The 19,880-nt window shown below is 42.5% G+C and overlaps 1 protein-coding gene across 1 annotated transcript; it reads left to right on the top strand.

The window, feature by feature from the left end:
* Positions 1 to 338: 338 nt before the first annotated feature.
* LOC138959207 (transmembrane protein 26-like) lies at positions 339 to 14,814 on the top strand. The gene is made up of 3 exons (XM_070330605.1): positions 339 to 3,584; positions 11,226 to 11,361; positions 11,583 to 14,814. The coding sequence occupies exons 1-3, from the start codon at positions 3,292 to 3,294 to the stop codon at positions 12,315 to 12,317; spliced, it is 1,164 nt and encodes a 387-aa protein (XP_070186706.1). The 5' UTR covers positions 339 to 3,291; the 3' UTR covers positions 12,318 to 14,814.
* The last annotated feature ends 5,066 nt before the right edge of the window (positions 14,815 to 19,880 follow it).

The following is a 19,880-nucleotide window of genomic DNA, read 5'->3' as shown; positions in this document are numbered from 1 at the left end:
CAGCATCATTTAGCCTTTCCTTGAGTTTTAATTTGTTTACACATGTGCAAAATGTTTGTCTTACAACCGTGAAGTCAAATTCACCAACAACTGACAAACATTTGCATAAACGAACAAAGGCAAATAAACAAACAAACAAACAATCAATCAAACGGCAAACAAACAAACAAACAAACAAAAAAACAAACAAACAAAACAGCTTGCCACTTACAACTGAAATTGTGCGTCTGTGTTCCCTACCCCGCAAGTTTTTTCAATTTTCATCGGGGTCATTCTTTCTGGGGTGGCTCAGTCGCCCTTTTACACTCACACACACACTCACACACAAGCGGCACCCGCGCCAGCCTCCCAGATTCCCCCTCTTCACTTTGGCGGGCAAACCGAAGTGAATCAGTTCCCCCTTGGGATGCTGGTTGCAGAGAGCAACTAATAAGTGATTTATCTTTATGAGGGCTTTCTGGATACGCCGCTCTATAAGACTCTACAAGTTGCTGTTCTACGGTCTGTTCTGCCTGCTGCCAGCTGATCACTTCCCTTTGGTGCAGTGTGTGAACTCTGCTGCTGATTATTTTCAAGTTACGTGCATGTGGTGTGAGCTGAAGAATTTACTGTTTCATCGGAATCTCAGATAGAGCCCATAGAACCTCGAAAAGAAATGTGGGAAATATGTAATTAGGCGGTGAGAATTTCTGTTCTACTAAATGCTGTTAAGTATCACTCGGTCTTTGAAATAAATATGTGCTGGCAATGTTTACTACCTACTGAAACTGTCTGGATTTCCCCCCTGAAACAGACACTGACTGGCGCTCAGAATACAGCAAGGGGTACAATAGTGAAGAGCAAGCACTTCAAAAGATTTCGCTTGAACGACTTCATCTACGCTTGCCGTTGAGCCGGTATGCCCATCAGTGTGTCACCAATGTTCTGCGTTGGCAACAAAACTACGCGAGGCAAGGCTAATTTACCCGCGAAAAGGCATTTTGAAACCAGTTGTGCAGTCAGCGACGCGTGAATCATATCAGCCCACGACTCAGCCCAGGTGTGAGTGGTGTCCCCACAGCATGATAAACCGACACTTGTCACGCCTCGCTGCGCAAAGAATATTTTTTTTATTATTTCCCAGGCTACGCATCCGGCACAGACTGAGAACCATTGGACAGACCGAGAGGCTAACAGATTACTAGTGCGGTAGTTCGCCTGGCAGTCTGAGGACTCACGGTTGGTAGAACAAGTTGACAAAGACGGTGTGATTTTAAAAGTGTGTAGATGTTGTAATTGGACCGTGAGTGTTTTTTTCTTCTGTCTAATTTCGGTTAAGAAGGCCAGAGACAGGTCACCAGTTATGAACAATAAAACCCATCTCGGAGAAAGAAAGTAGCCTAGAAGCAAGACGAAACGAAGCTCAGGGCAGAGGAAAAGAAAAACAAAACGAAAGAAAGAGAAAAAGACTATATAGAAGAAAGAAAAGAAACTAAGCTAGGAGTGGTATATAATATACAAAGAAAGAAACTAAAAAGAAAAAAGACAACAAACGAGTGATATATATACAAGAGTGATATACAAGAGTGATATACAAACGAGTGATATACAAGAGTGATATACAAAGAAAAAAACTGAAGAAACAATACAAGAAAGAACGAGAAAAAGACTATAGAAGAAAGAAAAGAAACTAAGCTAGGAGTGGTATATAATATACAAAGAAAGAAACTAAAAAGAAAAAAGAAAACAAACGAAAGAAAGTGGAGAAGAAAGAAACAGAGGACGGAAAAAAAAGAAATTAATCAGGCCTTGGAAATTGCAATCTGCGCCTACAACTTGAATCATCGATCTGTGCATCATGTGCGTTTATCATACGAGGAGGTGCTCTAGTCGGAAATCATCCCTTAACTTATTTCCTCAGATATCCATTGTAAAACTTTGAAAAAAAGTCTGAACAATGTGAGTTTCGCTGAACATGTTTGTCACACGTTGAAGCTAAGCTTTGCATAAATTTCTCTAAAACGCAACACACATAGGACATGTAACATATTATCGATAGACATGTATTAGTCAGGGCAAAAAACAGTCACACTTTAATTTTTTGGGACGGATGGTCAACTTCCGTGTTTTTATTTTAATCTCCCGAAAATACAATCGTTTATCATTTCCGTCAAGTCACACATTATACATAAGTCTGCTTGCCAACATCTTTTTGGATTTTCCGGTTGGCCCGAACGTCACAGTGTAGGTGGTGACTTAAGACTGTGAAAATAAAAAATAAAAGTCCGCTGTAACTTTGAACACTGCGAGGGGTCGCCATTGTGTGTAAAAGATACCATTCTTCTTCATAGTCCCGTGTAAGGTCTCAAGTGTGGTAATTTACGAGTTGCAATGGAGTGCCGCTGACTGTTCGGACAAAACCAGTTTGCCGCGAGAACTTCAGGGTTGCCTGTTTGGCAGTCCGGCAGTTTAGCTACTTTGAAAATCGGCAAGAACTTGTGTCTGTACTGAACAGGACAAGACGCAGTGAGTGGGCTCTGCTAGGTGGCTAAACAATACAAGAGTTTACTGGGAAGTAGTCTGTTGTAACATGGACGGTTTCATTGCGATGGAATTGTAAGTACTGATGAGCGAGTTTATATCTGGTGACTGCAGAGCCCACTGATTGACAAAACTACATCTCCGATGTCTTTCAACGAATGAATATATCACAGCAAGATGGAATCCTTCAGTGACCACAGTTTCGTCACAGCGTAGATATGCGGCAGCCTCCAGACCCCTGTAAGTTCTGACGGACCACCAGTGTGCATTTGTTACCATCAACTTCACAGCTCTGGTGGACTTCCAGCCTGTTTTACGTAGGAGGACCAACCGTCCACAATTGAAACCCTCATTCTCACAACCCGGAAGGCTGTCCCTAATTCATCCCAAAGCTGAACTTGAAGTTGAGCCCGAAGTCATTTTACCCAAAACATTCGCACCAAAGCTTCGTGCAGCAAGCCTCATACAGGCTGTCCTTTAATTGAACCCGAAGTCGACTTCGCGAAGTCTTTTTTCCCCGTAAACCCAGTGCGAAAGCTTCGTGAGGCAGGCTTCGCACTAGTGGACTTGGCCGAATTAAATTGAGGCTTCAAATCGACTTCACAAAGTCCTTTTACCGTAAACTCAGTGCCAAAGCTTCGTGCAGCAGGCTTCGCACTAGTGGACTTGGCCGAATTAAATTGAGGCTTGAAGTACACTTCGTGATCGAAATCGACTTCGCCTAATCAATTAAATACTGAGTAGGCTCGAAGGACCAGTCCACCACCAACCATGACAGCCCCTCAGCGCGATGCGGACGAGGGCAGCACGGACGGCCTGCACAGCAGCAGCGAGAGGTATGAGCAAGGCGGGAAGGATCTGTGCAAGGCGTTCCAGGGCAAGTACCGCGTGGCCGTGGCCATCCTGGTGCGACTCATCCTGCTGGTACACTCCGTGCTGGCCGTGTGGCTGGTGGTGTCCCTGACCGACAGGACCTGGTTGTGGATGCTGCTGGGGGTCAACCTGCTGCTCGTGCTGGAGACCATCTTCACCCTGGCCAAGCGGGGAGGGCGGGAGAGCAAGTGGTGAGTCCGTGTGTGTGTGTGTGTGTGTGTGTGTGGTGGTTGGATGGGGTGAGAAGGGGTGTGTGTGGGGGTGAGGAGGGGGTGGGGGTTGTGGTGTGTGTGTGTTTGTGTGTGTGTGTCAGTGTGTGTGTGTGTGTCAGTGTATATGTGTGTGTCAGTATGTGTGTGTGTGTGTGTGTGTGTGTGTGTGTGTGTGTGTGCTGCTCGTGCTGGATACCATCTTAAGACAGCACTTAAACACTCAGTCTTTGTCATTAGTTGATAGCAAAAGATGTCCGTCACAGTACTAGCAGACGATAGTCAATGTTTTTTGTGTGAGCAAAACAGAGAGATGAAAAACTAATTTCTTTGAGCTATATAAATAAAACCGTTGTGAAATGTCCCATTAAAAGTGCATAGCTCACTAACTTGCCCCGAAATGTTCTAGCTCACATCGAAATAACACGTAGGTTTGAATCTTAATGTTTCAGGGAATGCTTTCAAAGACTAATCCAAGTGTAACCCATTTGAAACTGCGTTACAGTTTGTTTGTTTGTTTGCTTAACGCCCAGCCGACCACGAAAGGCCATATCAAGGCGATGCTGCTTTGACATATAACGTGCGCCACACACAAGACAGAAGTCGCAGCACAGGCTTCATGGCTCACCCAGTCACATTATTCTGACACCGGACCAACCAGTCCTAGCACTAACCCCATAATGCCAGACGCTAGGCGGAGCAGCCACCAGATTGCCAATTTTAAAGTCTTAGGTATGACCCGGCCGGGGTTCGAACCCACGACCTCCCGATCACGTGGCGGACGCCTTACCACTAGGCCAACCGTGCCGGTCTCTGCGTTACAGATAAATACAGGTAAAGGTAGGGGACGAAGAGAGACTGCCGGTTTTACATGGGTTGAAACACCGACGCAATTGTGTAACTTAAAATATAAAACAAAAGTTAAATAACTTTGTTGCTATAGTTATATAAATTATGTCACCACACTTCCAGAATACCGTAACATTAGTGTTTTACTTTAAGCGCTCAGCTATTCACATTTTAAACGGCTGTAATCTTTTGAGAGGATGATTTCTTCACGAGCAGTCTTTGTTTTCTTTTCCGTCCTACTGCGGTACTGTTTGCCCCTGAGTGTGGGGAAATTTAAACTCTTTCGCCAGAGTACATATTATTCAAAATAGCCTTCGGGTTTAGATTTGAATAGATGACACCACACACGAGGAATGTATTAGAATTAGTATGTGAGCGTTCAATTATCCAAAACCAAAAAGGCTATGTTAACGTTGGGTAGTCTTTCGAGACGGTATGTCATCTCCAATAGATAATGTCTGGTACTGCCGTTTTTAGAGCGGCTAAGAAAACTGTTCGCTGATTAAATATCATTTAAGTAATTAGCATAGTAAGGGAGCATTTTCAAAAACATTATAGCAGGTGTGTCAAATGTACAGCGCAGTAAATATCCCTTGAGTATTTTACCGAACATGACCAGGAATGATAAATCAAAAACGGATAAGAAAGTTAAGTTCCCACATCATCTTTTGAATCTTATCGCTGGGCAACGACACAATCGTGCGGCCAGCCACAACAAAACTTATCTGTGATGTTTATATGACAGCCATTCGTCAAAGTTGAGATAGACCTATCAAGCTAGTGCACTGTCTCTTTATTGCGACGTGTGAAGAGCTTTGTACATACATGCGGTTTTAATGAAACGAGAATTGTTTAAAGGAATTGCAGCTTTTTGTGATATTGATAGATAAAGGTGGGGGATCTTTTGCAATGTTTATCCTTTACATGTCTTGGGATGCGCGCGCGCGCGAGTGTGTGTGTGTGTGTGTTTGTGTGTGTGTGTGTGTGCAGAGGGAGAGAGTGAGTGAGGGAGACAGACACACTTGTTGTTGATTCTGAATAATTATGCGTATCATGCATTGTACTATATGATTGATTAAACCGCCGTTTAAACCCAGAAACAGACGCAAATATTTTGAACAGTTCTATTTCTTATGCGTTGAGTAAAAATAAAGCCCGAGACTTAAATTTGTTTTCTACAGTACGTCCATTGTATTGGCAATGACATACGTCTATGATAACAGAAAATCGATCATGATCATTTACCGATATGTTCAATGGTGTGAAAACAGTCAAATGAGCGAGAAGTAGCCTACCGCCTGGGCACAACAATGAACACTCCTCAAGTAAAATATAGAGATCAGCCCTCTCACATATTCTGATTTGTATGGCTGAGTGGAACACTGGAATCAGTCAAGCAAGCAGTTCCGGCCTAGGTAAATGAAAGATACGTATTTTCTGGAATGTTTTAAAAGTAGGAGTGCTATCACACTTGTTTTGAGTTCTCGTTTATTTTGCGGTCTTGCATAGTCAAGTAGGTTGAAGGGTCGTGAAAAACCATCAACCATCTCGTTTCTTAAAAAAACAACCAAAAAAAACAAAAAAACAAAAACCCAACAACTTACAAGGATATTTTGTCAAATCGATTTTTGACAAATTCAAACGATTAACGCACAAAAAAGCACGTTGTCTGACATCCATATAATATATCATTTAACGTGAAAAACCTTTTAAGAGTAACATGGCCCCTCTTTTTACATTTAGTCAAGTTTTGACTAAATGTTTTAACGTAGAGGGGGGAATCGAGACGAGGGTTGTGGTGTATGTGTGTGTTTGTGTGTGTGTGTGTGTGTGTGTGTGTGTGTGTGTGTGTGTGTGTGTGTGTGTGTGTGTGTGTGTGTGTGTGTCTGTCTGTGTCTGTCTGTGTGTGTGTGTGTGTAGAGCGATTCAGACCAAACTACTGGACCGATCTTTATGAAATTTGACATGAGAGTTCCTGGGAATGATATCCCCGGATGTTTTTTTCTTTTTTTCGATAAATACCTTTGATGACACCATATCCGGCTTTTTGTAAAAGTTGAGGCGGCACTGTCACACCCTCATTTTTCAATCAAATTGATAGAAATTTTGGCCCAGCAATCTTCGACAAAGGCCGGACTTTGGTATTGCATTTCAGCTTGGTGGCCTAAAAATTAATTAATGACTTTGGTCATTAAAAATCTGAAAATTGTAAAAACAAAAATAATTTTTAAACGATCCAAATTTACGTTTATCTTATTCTTCATCATTTTCTGATTTCAAAAACATATAAATATGTTATATTCGGATTAAAAACAAGCTCTGAAAATTAAAAATATAAAAATTATTATTAAAATAAAATTTCCAAAATCGATTTAAAAACAATTTCATCTTATTCCTTGTGGGTTCCTGATTCCAAAAACATATAGATGTGATATGTTTGGATTAAAAACACGCTCAGAAAGTTAAAAAGAATAGAGATAAAGAAAAGCGTGCTATCCTTCTCAGCGCAACTACTACCCCGCTCTTCTTGTCAATTTCACTGCCTGTGCATCGAGCGGTGGACTGACGATGCTACGAGTATACGCTCTTGCTGTAAAAATGCAGTGAGTTCAGTTTCATTCTGTTAGTTCGACAGCTTGACTAAATGTTGTAATTTCGCCTTACGCGACTTGTTTTCTTTTTTGGGGGGGATAATTCGCATCTCATTCAAGAAACAAAGGAAAGAAAAGAAAGAAAAGAATGAGTGAATGAGAGGAAAAGAAGTATACAAGAAAGAAGAAAACAAACAAACAAACAAACAAACATATGCAAACAAATACACACACGATCTAACCCACCAACTGGCAAACAAATACACAAACAAACACAGAGACAAACAAACACACACACACAGCAACAGTATTATTCTCTAACTGCCATCATCGATTCACAGAGCAGACAGAAATCAAGACTTTTCCAACGGCCAAACTGACCCACCAACTCAGCCATTCAACCAAGATGTCTACCAACAAAAGCATGTATGGGAGAACAATACAAGCTTGTATGGCAAGCAGATGTTCACAACTGCATTGTTTTTCCTTTTGTTGATTTAAGATTTACTCGAGTGTTTCCATGCCAGGTTTGAGCTTTCAAGCCCGACATTACCAAGGCGTTTTTCTCCCCTCTATGCTTTTGAGAGCGACACGAAAACAGGGCAAGCGACATTCCGGCCTACCGACGCACCACCCACAGGAATACAATTGTCAACTTGGGCACCTTGGTCTGGAGCACATAATATGATTTCAGAAAAATTAAATAACTGGAGAGGGAGAGAGAGAGAAAGCGAGAGAGAGAGAAACCGAGAGAGAGAGAGAGAGAGAGAGAGAGAGAGAGAGAGAGAGAGAGAGAGAGAGAGAGAGAGAGAGAGAGAGAGAGAGAGAGAGAGAGAGAGAGGGAGGAGGTAGGGAGGGAGGGAGGGAGGGAGGGAGGGAGAGAGAGAGAGAGAGAGAGAGAGAGAGAGAGAGAGAATTGAATTGAATTGAATTGAACTTTATTTAACAAGGATTTAAGGCTACGCCTTTTCTTACAATCTGTCCTTGGGACGCATAGACACACAATTATATAGTTACAACATTAAAAATTAAAAAGTTAAAAAGTTAACCAACAAAAGGAGGTCGGAAAACGTGATAATAAAGATGACGATGATGATGATGATAATGATGATGATGATGATGATGATGGTGATGATGATGAAGATGAGGCATGAAGAGCATACATATGTGGTTATTCATAAAATCAAATGCATACTATGCAGGTAATTATAAATATAAGCTGGTAGCAATCGAACATGTAGCAATAGTGTAACAAAAATATGTTCAGAATATACAATGCACAGCATATCTTTGACGTCCATTATGTGGTTTTTAACATATTTTTTAAAACCTTTTAATGACTTTAAGTGCTTAAAGGATGATGGAAGTGAATTCCAAACTGAAGTACCCGAAAAAGCAAGACTGGTCTTATACTGAGAGAGGGAGAGAGAGAGAGAGAGAGAGAGAGAGAGAGAGAGAGAGAGAGAGAGAGAGAGAGAGAGAGAGAGAGAGAGAGAGAGAGAGAGAGAGAGAGAGAGAGAGAGAGAGAGAGAGAGAGAGCGAAAACCAACCAACCGCCCAAGCTGCTAAAATCTAGAGCCTGTAGCACTAGAGCCAAGAACAAACAGTACGAGAAAAAAAATGTCAGGAAGAAAAGAACGAAGACCAAAAGCAAAAACTGAACATAATTAGAAATTTAAATATGCGAAAAACTTGGAAATTTTTAAAGTTGTAGTACATTTTATTAAACCAAATAAAACTAAAAATTGATACTTGTTAAAGGCCCACTCAGCCTTGTGCTAACAGTTCGCCTTTCAATCTCTGATCTGGTCAGGCTTTCACACGGGATAAGACTATCCTTCCATTTGGTCACATACCAAAAATAACAGCCTTGGTGCTGTCTGTTCAAACAAAAATTAATTCAGTAAAAGGCACTGGCAAACAGAAATTACAGCAGCTTTAAACACCTTCTGGGTCTTTTTCATTAAATGTTGAACCGATAATTAAAGGAAGACGGACACACAAAATCAAACAAAAAACAAAAACAAAAACAAAACAAAAGAGAGCCCGAAAACCAACAAACCAAGCTGCCGGGGGAATTTCGGGGGGGGGGGGGGGGGGGGATTTATGTTGTACCTGTCAAAACTAACTCGGTTCACTATCATTCTCACTCTCAGACACAGACACAGACATACAACCGATCGGGAATCAAACCGATGACTTGGGAGTTAACAGTGTTTGAATACTGTCACTCTTATCCCCGCTGCCACTCTGCTCGTTTGAAAGTCGCTTTTGGAGACGGTCTAGCACTATTCTACCTCTGTCACTCTCACTCTCACTCCGGTGTCACGAACTGAAAACTCTGCCTGAACAATGCAATCCTTCTCATTGCGGTCAATGGGGAGGTTAGTCAGGTCGTGAACAAAATAACCCTAACCCTAACCCATGATTCGTTCGGTCAAAGGGTCGCATTTTTTAAGTCCAAGATTGGCGCATGCGCATTGACCGCGATGAAAAGGATTGTTCAGCAGAGGTTTCAGTTCATGACACCGACACCACCACTCTCTGGGTTTCTTGTTGTCACACCGGTATAGCTGGCGCACTGGCACCGGTCTTGTACCACCATTCTCACGTATCTCTCTCGCATCTCCACTCACACTCTGGCTCTTACACCGATCTGGCACTACCATTTACACTCTAGCACCCTCACTCTGGCACCACTCTCGTTCTGGAACCGATCTGGCACTATCATTCTCACTGTTGCACTTTCACCACTTTTCTTACTCCGACACCACCACTCTCACGCCAGCAACTGTGTGGCACCACAACTTTCATTCTGGCACCACCACTCTCACTCTGGCACTGGTCTGGCACCACCATTCTCAGTCTGGAACCACCACTCTCACTCTGGCACTGGTCTGGCACAACCATTCTCAGTCTGGCACCACCACTCTCTCTCTGGCACTGGTCTGGCACCACCATTCTCAGTCTGGCACCACCACTCTCTCTCTGGCACTGGTCTGGCACCACCATTCTCAGTCTGGCACCACCACTCTCACTCTGGCACTGGTCTGGCACCACCAATATCAGTCTGGCACCACCACTCTCACTCTGGCACTGGTCTGGCACCACCATTCTCAGTCTGGCACCACCACTTTCACTCTCGTTTCACGCTCTTGGCACTGGTCTGGCACAATTCTCGATCCTCCATTTTCAATGCACACACACACGTGCACACATGCACATTACGCTGGTACCAGTCTTGCATTGGTTGGGACACATACGTACAGACACACAAACACATAAACACACACAGAAATATTGACGGGAATGGGATTCGAACCAACGACTTAGGAGTCGACAGTGTTTGAATACTATCGCTCTTTTCCCCGCGGCCACTCTGCTCGCTTAAAAATCTGAGGAAAATTAGTAAATATAAAGTTTTAACTGAGCGAATGCTCACTAAAGACAGAATAAACAAACACGGATCAAACCGTGGACCACACGGAGCGATTTTAACATTTATTTCACTGCCCAGCTCCCCGTGTTCGTGGCTGCGAAAGGTGGGCTGACACATACACAAACACGCATGCGTGCATGACTGTGTGTGTGTGTGTGTGTGTGTGTATGTGTGTGTGTGCGTGTGCGTGTGTGTGTGTGTGCGTGTGTGTGTGTGTGTGTGTGTGTGTGTGTGTGTGTGTCCTGTCTGAGTTTTCAGAAACGTTTTTTCTTTACCGTGACAGACCGCATTACAATCCACAAAGAACACAAAATTTAATCGACCCTTAATAATCAATATGGGACATAAACAAAAATTCATCAACCAGCCAACTCCATGTCTGCCAACCTTTCGCAACCACGAACACAGGCAGCTATACGCAGTGAAATAAATGTTATAATCGCTATAAAGTTATACCGAACTACGGCACTGAGTGACTGGTGCGTCGTTACGTGGTTTAATCACTCCGCCAGTGGCTTTTTCTTGTATAGATGGTTATACGCTTATGAAGGAATCGGTTTAGTATTATCCGAGACGGTGAGTTGAACTGTTTTCCCGAGACGAAGTGGGCTTTTAAACAAAAGTTTTTATGAAAACATAATTTCATATTTTGTAACCAACACATGCACTTAAACTTACCTCACAAAACTCTATCTTTATTAGCAAACTTTTGAGTGAACGTTTTTGTTTGTTTCATTTGCACAGGATCTGCCCGTGCTTCGTTGCCTACCTGGCTGCAGTGCTGCCCCCTATCTGGCTGGTGGAGATGGATCGCCTCAATAGATACAACGACGCTCTGGACAAAAGCAACAACCTCACTTCACTTGTGGAAGTCAACGGGGTCAGTTCCTTGGGTTTGAATTCTCTTTAACTGAATCATCATTAATTGTTTTAAAAATAAAAATTATTCTCGCCATCTTCAGATCGACCGACTGACCGACTATTATGGTTTAACGTCCTCTTAGACTTGTTTGGCATATAGTGGGACAGGTATTGGTAATACGCTGAGGATATACCATTGTGTAATTAAATGTCTTTCATATTCGTATCTCCGTTTTTCAGCTGACAGTACCGATCAGACTGGAACCCGAAGTGTGGGTGTCGGTGATGGAGCAGACCCTGCTGTTCCTGCTGGTGCTGTGTCGATGGCTACTGCCCCGCGGAGACATCTCGCGCCACGAGCTCTCTCAGCTCCTCTTCGTCTTCATGGGCATCGCCTCCGACAACATGGAGCTGTTCGAGCTGTTCGACGAGCCGGAGGTGCGCGGGGATCGGGTGTTGACCTACGTCGTTCTGGGCGTGTGGTCCCTCAGTCTGCTGCAGTTCGTCTTCGTGCTGACAGCCACCAAGAACACCCTCAAGCTGCGCGGCGTGCAGCCCGCCATCACCGCCGCGCGGACTCGCCAGAAGAAAAAGAAGCACGGCGTCTGCGAGTTCATGTTCACCACGGAGATCTGGAGCCTGCTGTTCAGCGTCGTCGTTCAGGACGGTCCGTACGCCGCCACCCGTATCTACACCCTGCTGACGTACGACCTCCTCACCTACTCCATCATCTTCTTCATCTGCAAGAACCTGCTCGTCATCTCGCTCGTCTTCTACCGCCTCGCCATCATCTGCGTGGAGAGGTGCATCGACGACGACGATGATGAAGACGACGACGATGATGATGATTCGGTGACACAGAACGGGGGAGGGAGAACGGTGCCCAGCAGGAACAAAACGCTGTTGTCGGGAGCGAGAGTAGAGCCCGCACCTGTGCCTATGACACTCTTCAACAGAAACACGGACAGTTTCTGATAGGAAGAAATACAGTGGAACTCCCCTGTTAAGAGCATCACAAAGTCATGTTTTAAGAAGGAGTTTTTTTTTAATTGGGATACATTTACACTGACAGGTTATTTTGTTTGTTCGTTCATGGGCTGAAACTCCCACGGCTTTTACGTGTATGACCGTTTTTACCCCGCCATTTAGGCAGCCATACGCCGCTTTCGGGGAAGCATGCTGGGTATTTTCGTGTTTCTATAACCCACCGAACTCTGACATGGATTACAGGATCTTTTTCGTGCGCACTTGGTCTTGTACTTGCGTGTACACACGGGGGTGTTCGGACACTGAGGAGAGTCTTCACACAAAGTCAAGTTGACTCTGAGAAATAAATCTCTCGCCGAACGTGGGGACGAACTCACGCTGACAGCGGCCAACTGGATACAAATCCAGCGCGCTACCGACTGAGCTACATCCCCGCCCACTGACAGGTTATGAACAGAGAATGTGAAACGCAAGGTCTTTTAACGGGTTTTATAACGGGAGAGGTCTTATAAATTTATAAATTGGGGGTCTTAAAATGAGGGTTTCACTGTCCAATCATCTGAAAGGGATGTGTGTTTAATCTTGAAGAAAAAACTGATGTGGCATTACCTGACAAACAGACAAGCATCCGAACAAACCAACAAGCACACAAGCACGCTAGCAAGCCATTGGCAAGTAAGCAATCAACTAGTTAACAACCCGCCGAACAAACCAGTATTCCGTTGGAGGAAAGCTATTTAACCTGGACCGGACTTCTTCATCCATGAAGAGACAGTGATATTTCACAACTGGGCAACATGTGAACGAAAGAGGCCAGTCATGTCTCAGTGAAAACAAACAAGAAAATTCACTGCGAAAAATTGTTTTGTCTTGTTTTTTGAATGGATGTCTTTTTCTTTTTTAGAGGGAAATTATTTATACGTGGCTGTGCTTACTTCTGAGGTCCCTGCCATGCTGTAGTTCAACCCGAACTCATTTATGTGATATATACACACGCGTGAAAATATGGTTTCGTTTTCACATCCTGAGTGATCTCTCTCGCGTGTGTAGGATGAAGAAAGCAAAGTCATAGCTATAGGTATTCACGAACCGCTTAATGTGTGATCGCGATAGTTTGAAATAAGTTCAACTTCTTGATTAGGACTTTTGAAAGAAAATTCGAGTCTTTACAGAGCGGAGAGCTACCGTTATCATTAAATAAATATCGATTATATATAAAGAACAGATCTTGCCGCACAGAAATCTAACACATACAGAGTGGACTTTGTGGTGGTCTGACGGTTCTGTTATCGCAAACAGCTTTTACTATGCATGCCAGTAGAGGTCTTAATATCTCGGAGACCATTGTGATCTATGTTATATAATATGTAATGAAACAAGAGTAGGCTACAGTCTTCGTATCAGTCTGGGCTTGTACAGCAACATGGAGGAATTTATCGCAGTGACACAGAAATCAGTATTTTTAAAATGTAATATGTTTGGCCGGTTTAACGGAGTACAAAAAAAGTTTAAGGCCAACGTTTCTTTGATAAATACACAGATTAGACATGATTTGTGTGTTTTAACCTTGAATATATATGTTTATCATCAAATCTACTTCAAGCTCGAAACAACCATAAACCATTAAACCAACCCTAACATAATTGTTGGTTAGAGACCGGTACCTTCCTTTTCGTGTCAAACAACCACCGATGTGTCCGCACTTTAACAGGGAATAACAACATCCTTCCTCTCAGACACATAACAGTAAGCAACTTGCACATAGCTACTCCCTTCGCAAAGTGAGAGTTTTTGCCGAATTTGCTGATTCAGTGATTGACATGGGCGTCAGTTACAAAATTAATCTATCAAAAACTTCCAATCTGCGTAGAAAGGGGCCACGCTGTAGCATGTTGGTACGAATCAAAGTGCAATGATGCCCTTTCAAGAATGTAAAAGCCTGGACGGAACTAGGGTGGTTTACTTGACGGTTTACACGGGAAGTCAGGTAGGTTTCACGATTCCTGTAGGTATATGTGTCAAAGCGGACGGATGTCCCGAGAGCACGCAACAGTCCAGGTGGATCTGTGGTTATAAACGTGTTTGGAAAGTATTTCAAAACGAAAATGGTATTTGATCGAGCGCGCACTGCATAACATATAGCCTACACATCTGAGTTAGTTGTTCGAAACGTGAATGGCCGGCAGGTCTAAGACGGTCGGCAGCGTGTTGTCATTTGATCATAAGACTAGCTTGCCTAAATGTCTGCTACACCGCTTGGAAGTCCTGACACAGATATTTCCGAATGCAGTCGATTTACAAGACGGTTTACATGAGAAGGGAGGTACCTTTAAAAGATCTTTGTCATAGGTGTAAATAAACGGTCCATCAGCTACATTTATTTTTCTGTTATCTATGAGAAAATGCATACTTTTTCTCTCTGTCTCTCTTCACTCACAGACACACTTACAATGATACACATACGTGATATACGCCTACGGCACACACGTAGAAGACACAGCTGGGATGGCCAAATCTCAAAATGTGAACTCGCCAGCCGGGCGAGTAACATCAAGAAAATCACTAGCCCGGCAGAAATTTCGCTGGCCCGGTAGATACCACAGATGATCTGCAGTGTTTATATGGCTTTAAAACTCGATATTACATCCAACACGGTCGCATTTGACAAGAATTTTTATTGGCCAGCCGGACGAGTTGCCACTGAGTCGGTTTTTACTAGCCCGGCGGATTTTTTACTCGCCCCTGGCGACCGGGCGGACGATTTGGCCATCCCTACACAGCCACACCGAGACGCACACCCAGTCACAATGACAGACAATGCGCACGCAGACACTCTCACAGAGAGTAGAGAAAGGGGGAATGTACGTTCTGGCTCACCGATTCCGACAGACCCTAAATATTAACGCAAAATAGGCTTCTGGACTAAACTTTTACTAAAATGAAACATGCGACAAAATCAGAAAAATACTGCATAAATCCATACAAAAAAAATACAGTAAAGTAAGGTTGTTTTGAACCAATGCCGGGTCTGTCGGAATCAGTAACCCAGAACGTACATTCCCCCTTTCTCTCTGTGCAACGCTAAATTTAGTTTCCATTGAAATATTAACTAGTTGCAGCCAGCGTGCGTATTGATCCAATCTGCCCGTCGGTCGGCTAGCCATAACTACCGTATTGATCTGGTAAAAACAAACAGCAAGCTTGTCTTCTATACTGATTCCTCCAATGGCAAGACAAGATTAAATCATGTGATAGCAACAGTTACGTCACGTCCGCCCACCACTTGGTATTGATTGTAACATAGCCTGGTGATTTTGCCATTTCATTCCGGACTCGCCCGCCGTGCAGTTGTGTTTTCTGTGAGAGAAGTGTTTTTACTGTCACTATATTTGCTAAATATTTATGTCTCAAGATAGCATTTCTGAAGAATTAGAGAGAGAACTTCTTCCTCAAGATATGGATCAACAAAGCAGATGGAGTGTAGAACAACTTGGTATCATTGAGGAGCATATATTTCATCATAATAATTATGTTGATGTATTGAATAGAATGAAAAGAGAAGGGCCATCAGAAAGTAGGAAACTACCTAGATTTCTCTCCCAACCAAAAAGAAAACTGACATCTCTGTATGGGGAGCAGGTGAAAAAACGAAAGGTTATGTCACCAGAAGAACTCCATCAATACTTGCAGTCAAAAGAGGTTGATGTGAGTAAGACAGTTAGGAAAGAAGTTTTCTTTTTTTCCTCAGAGAAAATAGGGTCATCAGATGCTGCTATTGAAAAGCTGAAGGAAGGATACAGGCAGATTCAAAGACAGGAGGCCACCAGTATGTGTTTTAACCTTCAGTATGGTTCTCTTCTGGATGCATCTTTCAAATTCTTTCAGGAAGAAAAGGAACGAGGAATTCACAAAAACAAGTGGGAAGAGTGGTTGCAGGCAAACATTGGCATCTCACCAGCTTATTCACGCAAACTGAGAGAGATTGCTCGTTTGCTGAAACCATACTTTAGCAGGTTTTCTACAGTTGGTCTGTCTTTCATTGAAATCTACTCTCTGAGAAAAGATTTGAAGACAATGTTTGAAAGTAATGAGGAGATCAGAAAATATTGGACTTCTCCCATGCAAGAACCACTACAACTCCAAACACGATCCTCTCAGGTAGAAAACACTCAGTTGTGAGAAGTCAGTCACGGTTGAGCAGAGCGCTCCAGGCTGGAGCGCCAGGTCTTTGTATTGCCTGCTATTGATGTTTCTTCCAACCCGTCACTACACTCAGTTGTGAGAAGTCAGTCACGGTTGAGCAGAGCGCTCCAGGCTGGAGCGCCAGGTCTTTGTATTGCCTGCTATTGATGTTTCTTCCAACCCGTCAAACAACTTCTAAAGGCTGCCTTTTCAGGCGGCCGCCGAGTGCACTTTATGCAAATGACTTGTTTATTGATTCAAGCTTTGACAAGTGTACTTGGTGGCTGCTTTGAAACTCAACAAAGCCCACTCCCCCTTTCACACAAACACTTCCCAAACGCAAGCAACTTCCTCTCCCCCGCTGCAGTCAAAACAAAGCTGTCATAGCGGGTTTTCCCGATTGACAAACATTCTTATTACACACTCAGACTATTTGGAGTCGCGTTTGTTCTCCAGTGGCCAATTGCATAAGAATATTCTGGTGATGAATAAACGCGCTTTGTGTCATTAGCATCTAAAGATTTCTTGTTTACAATAGTTGTGTTGATCTGATGAAGCGCGGAACTGATCTTAGGGTTGTCATGGTGAAACACTCGCTTCTGAAACAGTGCTTCCTTGTAGTTATCATGCGATATGCTCGACTTTACAACCTGTTTGCTTACACCCTTTGCTTTTTTAACCACCCCTTTCTCACTTGCAACACTGTACATCTTTGCACGCAATCCAACATACTCCTTAATTATCTTCCCATTCATTTCATCTTTCATCTTTCCAATAACCTTCTTGTTAACATTTGAGTGCAATGGTGATTCTTTAGGGTAGTCGCAAGTGTCATAAAAAGAATCTTTTCCTTTTACTGCAGGACTTTCAGCTTCTAGATCTTTGTAAATGTCATCCGCTGGAATGTCAAGTAAGAATGAATCTGTGTCTGTGTAAAGTACTCTCGATTTGGGATATCTTGGTTTCAAATAATCATACAAAAACTCAAGCATCAACAGTTTTGACAACTCTAGCACAGTAAAGCCTATGAATACTGGTTTGTCAAGCTTGACTACAAGTTTTTTCATTAAGATACCATACAGCTGTTCATGAAAGTATTTAAAGTCTTGATACTGTGGTTTGGATGTCAGCTTGATGGCCTCATTTTCTCTTGTAACAAGTCTAACATCCTTTCTCTTGTGTGGGTTTTCCATTGTCTTACCAAAGCAACTGTTGTTCATCAGTTTAAAAAAGTCTTTCTCTGATGCATCAGCGGCTTTGGTTCTCAGTTCTGTGTTTTTCATGATGTAAGGTTTCATAAACTGTTCTTGATCAAATAAAATTATACGATGAACAGCCTTCAAAATTAATCCATGTCTAATGTAAAACTGTAACAGTCTGTAGTGACACACATACTTCTTTTTGTGAAACAGATTGGGCACCAGCTTTGGAGGTTCTCTTGGGTTTACTTTTAACCTCTCAGCCGCTAAAGGATAATCATTATGTAGATCATGAAGTGATAGTGGATAGTCTAAGTCAACTTCTAGTATCCATCCCTTTCGACTGTCTGGGCCTGCTTTTAATATTGTCAGCACAACACATTGTGAAAATGGTCCTGAATAGATCTTAAAGTTCCGAAGTGGAAGCGTCTGACACATTGCCCAACCATACAAATTGTTTGCATCTAGATACATGATGTAATTAGAAGGTTTCATAGGATCAAAGTCGTCCAAGTATTTGTTGTTGGCTTTGCAGTAATTGTGTGAAGCCATACTGATTCCTCCACGTAGTCCATTTTCAATCATCTGAAGTGTAGGTAGATCTGATAGCAAGTCAATCTTTACTCCTGTAAATCTAAGAAATGCATCCCAGCTCATGCCTGGTGCAGATATGTAATGTGAAGGATCTAGATTGTAGTGCTTCATACATGTTCTTCTGTAATTCTCAAATATATCTGCAAGTAAACAAACATCAGCCAACAAATATTGATCATGATAATCACCCATTGTATTACATCCTAATTTATTCCATGCAGTCTTAGCGTGTTCATAGTCTTCGTCACTTATACCTTTACCCTTCAGCCGTGAGAAGTAAGCATCCTTTGGTGGTAACTCATCTTCATCAAACCTCTCCCACGAATCCATGTATTCATATGGATAGACTCCCTTTCTAACTAAGTCACTGTCAAAGTACTTACATGTGATTGGGAAAGCAGTTAGTGATGAAGATAAAGACTCAAGTGTTCCCATCAGATGTTGAGCAGAATCGTAGAAGTGTAAACTATTCAGAGTAAAGGCCATGTACTTTTCTGAAGACTGCGCAATGCATCTTGCTTTGTATTCATCAGTTACTGCCTGCATGATCAGATGTGAATCATAACCGCGCAAGTTATGGAAGAAGATTGGAAGCTTCCAAGTCTTAGGATCAAACTTTAATTGTAGATTACATTTGCTGTGTGCTGCTCCTCGGAACTGCCCACTTACATGATCATGATCTCTTACTATTGGATTGTCTGTGTTTGGTGTTAGACTTTGTTCGCATATCCAACACTGTGTGGTAGAGTTAAACTGTTCTTGGTCTTCAGGTTTCATAACAATGTCTGAAAGATTCAGTTGTTTGGAGCAGTCATTTCGCACTTGGTTCATTTGCTGTAAGAAGTTCTTTGCTGCATTAGGTCCTCTGTACAATTGCGGTTTAGAATGTTTACCATCTGAACTAACAACAATAAATGCATATGAACAGACTTGATGATTACTTAGAGTTACTGTTTTAGGTAGGTCTTTTGGTAAAGGTCCTTCATATGGCACAATGATAGATTCAAAGTCAGCATAAACAACATAAGGACTTTTCTGTAGTTTGCATACATTCTTAAAATACACTTTGCTGTCTGGCGGCGGTGTTGTTAACTTCACAACCGCATCATCAACGCTCTTACAATGTTGCTTGTGTATAAGTGCTGCATGAATTGATGGAATACGCAAGAGACATCGCCTACAAAAGTCTTGTTTACTATTGTGATTGCTTGTGCTCGCCATCAGTCTACTCATTGTACGAATCAAAGTGTAATGATATTTAACACCATCAGTCATTAGTAACATGTCAACATGGTTAGTATCACAATCACCAATCGTTGGTGAGTTCTTTGATATTCTGACTGGTTTCAGTTCATCTTCCTCATCCCACGTGTAAACATTTACGGTGATGGGTTTGTTTTGCTGTTCAAATTTGTCAATGCTTGTAATGCTGACAGGAAATTCAATACCAGTAAAGTTTAGTTTATTTCTGTATGCATGATAGTTAGACACTCTTTCTGCATTTTTCTTTACACTGTACAGTCTTGCCAGAACACACCACATAAAACATTTGTCATCATCATTCTTTATGTTCAGC

This window comes from Littorina saxatilis, linkage group LG2 (assembly GCF_037325665.1).
Source record: "Littorina saxatilis isolate snail1 linkage group LG2, US_GU_Lsax_2.0, whole genome shotgun sequence".
NCBI classification, from domain to species: Eukaryota; Metazoa; Mollusca; class Gastropoda; order Littorinimorpha; family Littorinidae; genus Littorina; species Littorina saxatilis.
Note: the sequence above shows the minus strand (reverse complement) of the source record. Positions and strands in the feature narration are given on the sequence as shown.